Below are 7,758 nucleotides of genomic sequence, written 5' to 3'. Positions count from 1 at the left end.
GCCAAATATACATTCAAGGGGTTCTTTTATGCCATAGATTAGGATATTAAGTAAAGATCATGTCTGTAACGGATTCACAGAGGCAGGATTCAAAAGCAAGTAATTAGTTTATTTGACGGATTGTGTCACCAAGGTGAAAACTCAGAACACTGAAGAAGTCCGGATAAGACAGAGCAGTGAGAGAGGCTCTGTTGGCGACACGGGCAGGCTGTGAGCAGCTGTGACTCGGGAGGTCGGTACAGGTAATCCGGGAAGGGATCCAGCGTTTCACGGAGGGGGAAACGACAACCAACACGGAGACACAAGGGGAAACATCCAACAACGCTCTGACAAAGACAAGAGAGAAACAGAGAGACTAAATAGGGTGAAGGTGATGAGTTGCAGCTGGTGCAGGTGATCAGCCACAGGTGCGTGATGAGCCAATCCCAGGCTCCGCCCTCACCTACATTCAACACGCACCCAAGAGTGAGACAGGGAATCCATGAACCGTGACAATGTCCCATTAAGATAAGATCGGTAATGCGATTTATCACGGTAATGAATATGGATGATATTATTATCGTGTAATATGATTGCTAAGGACTTCATTTAGACAACTCTAAAGGTGGCATTAAGACTTTTATGCACCCTCAGATTCCAGATTTTCAAATTTTTGTATCTCAGCCAAATGTTGTCCAATTCAAACCATACATCAAAGGAAAGCTTATTTATTCAATTATTGGATGATATATAAATCTCAATAAATAAATAAGAAGACTCTTATGACTGGTTTTGTATGTCCCATATATGAGTCACATATAAAGTTACAAAAAATGCCAAGCTCACACTACATAACAGTCAAGCTCACTACCCAAAGCACACACCTTCTGAAAATCATTTTTTTTTAATTATTCTGTACATATAAACTTCCCAAAAGAGCAAATCTCATTAACACATCATCTACTGAAACACAATATAATGCTAATAAATTTAGGTTGGTACGGCTTTTTTGATATTTTTGATCAACAAGTATTTATTTCCAAAAAATCCAAATGGCAGTAAAAAATTATGGACCCCTATAGTGATGATAAAAACGGGAGTAAAATGCGATAGAACGCAAAAGCATTGAAAACATTTTTTCTCATTCTCCCATCCCACATTTTTGTTTTACCCCCATGTCCCTTTAAGAGCTCTGTTTAAAAAAATTAAAAAAATAACCTGTACTATTTTGAAATATTATATATAAAATGAGTGTCATAGGATCCTTCATTAATCTTTCTAATATGCTGATTCAGTTCTTGATTTAGTTTATTTTTATGGAAACTATAATGAATAGAAAGTTCAAAAGCATTTATTTAAATATATAGTCAAACCAAAAGTTATTCAGACACCAGATATAATATTTTACTAGTGGGTGCAGGACACTATAGTTCATTTGAGGATAGCAAAATAAAGTAAACTGTTATGCATTATAATGAAAAATTCTTTATACACTTTGACCCATGACCTTTTTGCTGAAGTGCTTTTTCTTTAATCGCTAATGCGACCTTTTACACCACAGACTGAACAAAATGAAGCATTGCTTGGTAATTGGTTGACCTAAAATTGGCATTTTCTAACTGTGTACTTAAATTTAACAGCTGATTGGTTGATTCCATTACATACCTTTCGATCAAAGTTATCTGACATTATCAAGATGAATTTGTTCTGACACAGTTTGAGTTCTTGTCATATTTTATCACCATATTCTAAATGATAGCGAATAAACTGTGATAATGTGAGATGTTGAAAGTGTCTGAATAAATTTTGGTTTGACTGTAATCCTTTGGTCACTTTTGATCAATTGGGGCATCCTTGCTGAATAAACATTCATTTATTTCAAGAAAAAAAAGTTGTAGTGGGAGTTTGTTAAAAAACAATTAGTACCGATCCTCAATTTTGCATTCGTTCCACAGACAATCTGCCTGTTGCCTTGCAACACAGAAAGCGTGATGTTTTTTTGGCGTCATTCTGAAGTATATGCTTGCCAGATTTAATCTCAATTATTCATTGCTATTTTCTTTAGAGAACAGCAATATCACACTCACATTTGCAGCAGTTCTGATTTTCAGTACACCAGCAATTTTTACAGAAAAAAAAACCCATTTTACATTTTGTTTCCATCATTGCAACAGAATTTCTTCAGATTGGCCTCTTCAAAATGCCCACATATTGGTCCTGAAGTTGATAAATGATTTAAAATCTAATCACATATTATATATATATAAAAAAAAAAATCAAACTCCACCGGAGAGAATCAGTTCCTGATCAAATCACGGTAGGATAAGAGATGATCTATAGAGGAGGGGTCAGCACAGAAGCCATGAAACTGAAAGAAGAACGGCAAGCATAGGGGAGATTCGGCTGAGAGAAGAGGAGCTATTTGTACGGCAGTGGTCTTTGTTTTGGCCGATGCAAGCGGCGTAGGCCATGACATGGGGAATGTAATGCTGCTCCTGGACTCCATGAAGAAGATGAGCCATGGGGCCTTTGGAGAAGATGGCCACGTCTTCGCCTCCATGAGTCTCCATGCGTAAGGGAACGGCAGACTGAGCCTGATAGTTGCTTTGCTCTGAGGGCAGAAGAAAGAAGAGTTGTCATGATATCAATTTTTTTTTATATTAATCTTATTATTATGTTACAATTACTGCTTTTGGGCTACATAATTGTTTTAATTTTAATATTTTAATAATTTAATATTTACATTAATATTTAACTAAAGTGGTGTTTACTGTTGCTTTAATATTTATTGTAATTTATTTTTAATATAAATTAATTAATTTATAATTATTCATTTATTTCTCTTAATTTTTTTTAAGGTTTTGAGGCTACATACTATAATGAGAAATAAAGTAATAATCATAATGTTATATTAAAACTTGAATATTTAATAAAACACCTTGGTTAAGTTAAATAGTATTATAAATATTAAAGGAAGTGTATGTAAGATTGTGGCCAAAACAGGTACTGCAATCACTTTCAAATGACTGCAGAGCGGTGTATCCCCTCTCCCCCTCCCCCCTGACTCGAGGTTGCAAGATAGGCTGCAGCTGTGGTAACTAGAGCAGAGCTGGCAACCCGGATGCCGAAACACTACTGACTTTGTGATTGGTCGATAGCTGGAGGGTGGAGCTTCAGGCCAAAACTTAACATGTCAACATCAACATCATTTGAGGGCTGCAGCAACAACATTTAAATGACAATATCCTGGACGGACTACTGTTGTCAGTGATATAAGTATTTGAAATTAACATGATTTCTTAATGTCTAGTGACATATCAGGGCCATTTTATGAATAATTGAAATACATTTCTTACATATAGTTCCTTTAAATGGTCAGTACACCCCAAAAGGAAAATTCTGTCATTAATGACTCACCCTCATGTTGTTTGACACCCGTAAGACCTCCGTTCATCTTCGGAACACAAATGAAGATATCTTTGTTGAAATCCGATGGCTCAGAAAGGCCTTCATTGACACCAACGTCATTTCCTCTCTCAAGACCCATGCACACAAAAACTTTTCTTGTCGCTTCATAAAATGATTGTCGAGCCACTGTAGTGAGATGGGCTTTGTAACGACGTCTTTAGTGCCTTTTATGGGTCTTGAGAGAGGAAATGACATTGTTGAAATCCGATGCCTCAGACAGGCCTTCATTGACACCAAAGATATCTTCATTGAAGTTCCGAAGATGAATGGAGGTCTTACGGGTGTCAAACAACATTAAGGTGAATAATTAATTAATTTTAATTTTTGGGTGAACCAACCTTTAACCAATTAAAATTAAATGAAGTTCTCAATAATTAAAAAAAATTCTTGAATAATGATAACGTAAAATTCAATCCAATTAATATTAAGTTTATTTTAATATTAATATATTAACAAATAAAAAGTAGCTTGAAATAATTTCTCAGTAATTAAGAGGAACAAATCGTGTTATACTAAAAATAAATTAAAATTAATAATAAATGAATATTTAAAAAATCTACTTTTGTTAAATAAACATTAACTTTTTTAACAAATTAAAAAGTAATTAAGATAAATTAATTAATGTTACATTTAAATTAAATTACAATTAGCATTAAGGTAAATGTAATATTACTATTAATATTTACAAATTAAAATTAAAACAGTGGTATGTAGCATTTCTCAGTATGTATAATTAGATTTGTTTTATATAATTATTGAGTTCAATATATAATCAATATAAAACTGAAATCAAATAAAAAATAAATCACTGTTCTTATAATTGAAGTAAACCGTAATAAACAGTTATAAATAACAAATAAGAGCAGTAAATTTTCTGTTAGTTTTTTTTTGCCGTTTGCCTGTCAATACTACAAAAATTGGTAACTACATTTATTTATTTATTTTTTTAGTATTGTCTTTTGACATCCCCAGAAGAATGTCAACAGCAGGGATGACAATGCATTTTTATCCCATTGTTTTTGGATTGCGTTCTATCAGTGAAAAGAAAGAAATTGAAAGATTCAAACCTATGCTGTGGAATATGAATGAGAAAAATAGGGAGAGAGTGATGGGGTAGAAAATGAGAGAAGAGAGAGAACAAGTCAGAACAATAGCCATAATTCTATGGCTTGTCAAACATATAGAGAAAGAGTAAGAAATATGGGTGGTGAAAACTGAGAGAGATGCACTTTATCATCATTCAACTACCGCTGGGTTTGACATTCAGTGTCAAGACTGCTTCAGAGAATACTGCCGATCCGTTTTATTACATAAGGACAGCGGAGTCTTCAACAAATCTCACATTAACACGCATTACATTAAAAAAAAATCTTTAATTTTCATTTTTAATGGAAATCTGTGGTAACATATGGGCTCTATTTTAACGATCTGACCGCATAGAGGGCGTGTCCGAATCCACTTTTGCTAGTTTAACGGTGAAAAAAGGCAGCTTTATGGAATATTTTTTATATTCAAAAATGTCTGTGAGCTGCTGTGCCTCACTGTGTGTCTAACAAGCGAGTGTATGTGCGTTGTGCACCCGCCTATAGGCTCATATTACTAACACGCCCTTTAAATAACTTGACTTTAGACCAGTTTTCATTTGCTTTAAAATAGCAATACACCAACAATGCACCTGAATACACCTCGTTTTCAGACCGACACGCCCATGAGCGAACAGATGGGCGCGAGTGCATTTGAGTGCTATTTAAATAAATAGGGCGTGAAAATGATAACTGCATCAGGCTGAAACTAGCAAAAAAAAAAAAAAATTTGCACCGGGTGCTATGAATGTCTTTCCTGTCACTTTTGATCAGTTTAATGCATCTTTGCTGAATAAAACTATTCATTTATTTTTAAATCTTACTCACCCCACACTTTTAAATGGTAGTATACAAGAATTTACATCATTCCAATCCATCAAGAGCTGTGTACCCACCCTCGTTGTACACCTAGAGTATAGGCTTTTTACATTATGTTTTAGTGGCTACGCAACATGCCATAGAAAAGCAAGAAACAGCCAAACAGGAACAATTAAAAGTAAAATTACAGCATTCCAAGTCACCCAAAATTAGGTCCCCGGGCAGAACCAGGAAGCGTAAGGCCTGTAATTACTCACCGTAGTCCACAGTTGAGACATTTTCTCTAGAACCGTTAACCAACTTGAACCCCGGGCCATTTCCATACAAAATGGATGTGAAAGGCTTCTGGTCAATATCACTCAAGGTGGGGGCCAAACCTGCGGAAAGGACATTTAAAGCTCTGAGTCTGGGCCATAAAACACCAAGAAATCACTCGGTAATTAAAGTGCTCGCAGCATGCCTCGAACCTTCATTACCTACCAAAGATTGAGTTTCCCCGTGGTGTGTAGCCTCCAAAGCTGAAGACATGAGAGTGGTCAGCCGTGACGACGGTTAGGGTGTCATAAACATTGGTGAGGAGACCAGCTCGAGTAATGGCCCGATCCATTTCCACAGCCTCATGTAAGGCCTGCTTTGCCTTGCCCTCATGATGTCCGTGGTCAATGCGCCCACCTGTCAGAGGACAGACTGGTCAGAGGTCTTATATAGACATGCATTAATTGTGTATATATCATTTCATTCAATAGCTGAAAGGGTTGTTAAGAGTAGCAGAGTTAATTCAATTAAATTTATTTCAATTTAATTAATACATAGTTTATTTGTACATTTTTGTCACATATTGCTACGAGCAAACTGAGAAAATCAAATGAATTTTAAATGGTTCAAATTAATTTATTAAAAGTCACCATCCAAATATTTAGTGAGATTAATATTTATATACGGCAGTAAGAATCTCACAGTAAAACCTGAGATCACCTACATTGTGGGGACCAGCCTGCGGTCCCCACAATGTAAATTGATTCATAAATATACCAAATTATATTTTTTTGAACGTGTTAAAATGCAGAATGTTTCCTGTGATGGGTAGGTTTAGGGGTAGGGGCAGTGTAGGGGGAGAGAATGTACAGTTTGTACGGTATAAAAACCATTACATCTATGGAGAGTCCCCACAAAGAAAGTGAACCAGACGTGTGTGTGTGTGTGTGTGTGTGTGTGTGTGTGTGTGTGTGTGTGTGTGTGTGTGGTTGTGTTTTAATTAAATATTTGATTATAATACCAGTTTAACCTCTTTAAAATGTATTTAATAAATGCAGTATTTATGTAGCATGCAACTATAAAAAGATTTTAAAAACCGAACAAATAATATATACACCGATCAGGTATACCAATATTGTTTTGGTCCCCCTTTTGCTTGCAAAACAGCCCTGACCCATCGAGGCATGGACTCCACTATCCCCCTGAAGGTGTGCTGTGGTATCTGGCACCAACATGTTAGCAGCAGATCCTTTAAGATCTGTAAGTTGCGAGGTGGGGCCTACGTGGATCAGACTTGTTTGTTCAGCACATCCCACAGATGCTTGATTGGATTGAGATCTGGGAAATTAGGAGACCAAGTCAACACCTCAAACTCGTTGTGCTCCTCAAACAATTTCTGAACCATTTTTGCTTTGCGGCAGGGCGCATTATCCAGCTGAAAGAGGCCACAGTCTCCAGGGAATACGATTTCCATGAAAGAGTGTACATACAAGGCTATTCAAATCTTGCCCTGGAGGGCCAATGTGCTGCAGAGTTTAGCTCCAACCCTGATCAAACACACCACCTGTGATTTTCTAACGATGCTGAAGACATTGATTAGCATGTTCAGGTGTGTTTGATTAGGGTTGGAGCTAAACTCTGCAGCGCATTGGCCCTCCAGGGCAAGATTTGAATAGCCCTGGTGTACATGGTCTGCAACGACCGCTTAGGTAGGTGGTATGTGTCAAAGTAACATCAACATGAATGGCAGGACCCAAAGTTTGCCAGCAGAACATTGCCCAAAGCATCACACTGCCTCCACTGGCTTGCCTTGTTCCCATTGTGCATCCTGGTGCCACGTGTTCCCCAGGTAAGTGACGCACATGCTCCCGGCCAGCCACGTGATGTAAAATATCTGTGGTCCAGTTCTAATGCTCACGTGCCCACTGTTGGCGCTTTCAGTTGTGGACAGGGGTTGGCATGGTCACCCTGACCAGTCTGCGGCTATGCAGCCCCATTCGCACCAAACTGCGATGTACTGTGTATTCTGACACCTTTCTATTAAAACCAGCATTAACTTCTTGAGAAATTTGAGCTACAGCAGCTCGTCTGTTTGATCTGACAACACGGGCCAGCATTTGCTTCCCACGTGCATCAATGAACCTTGGCCATGACC

General features: G+C 37.1%; 1 protein-coding gene across 1 annotated transcript in view; it reads right to left on the bottom strand.

Moving 5' to 3' along the window:
- Positions 1-864: 864 nt before the first annotated feature.
- alpl (alkaline phosphatase, biomineralization associated) overlaps positions 865-7,758 on the bottom strand; it is a 29,080-nt gene continuing 22,186 nt past the window's right edge. Inside the window, exons 10-12 of the mRNA XM_067431545.1 lie at positions 5,829-6,020; positions 5,606-5,725; positions 865-2,590 (exon numbers count right to left, since the gene is read on the bottom strand). Coding sequence (XP_067287646.1) covers positions 2,328-2,590; positions 5,606-5,725; positions 5,829-6,020 — 575 coding nt within the window. The 3' untranslated portion in view covers positions 865-2,327. The remainder of the gene's footprint in view (positions 2,591-5,605; positions 5,726-5,828; positions 6,021-7,758) is intronic.

This window comes from Pseudorasbora parva, chromosome 22 (genome assembly GCF_024679245.1).
Source record: "Pseudorasbora parva isolate DD20220531a chromosome 22, ASM2467924v1, whole genome shotgun sequence".
NCBI lineage: Eukaryota > Metazoa > Chordata > Actinopteri > Cypriniformes > Gobionidae > Pseudorasbora > Pseudorasbora parva.
The sequence above is the reverse complement of the archived record's forward strand: the minus strand, read 5'-3'. Positions and strand labels throughout refer to the sequence as shown.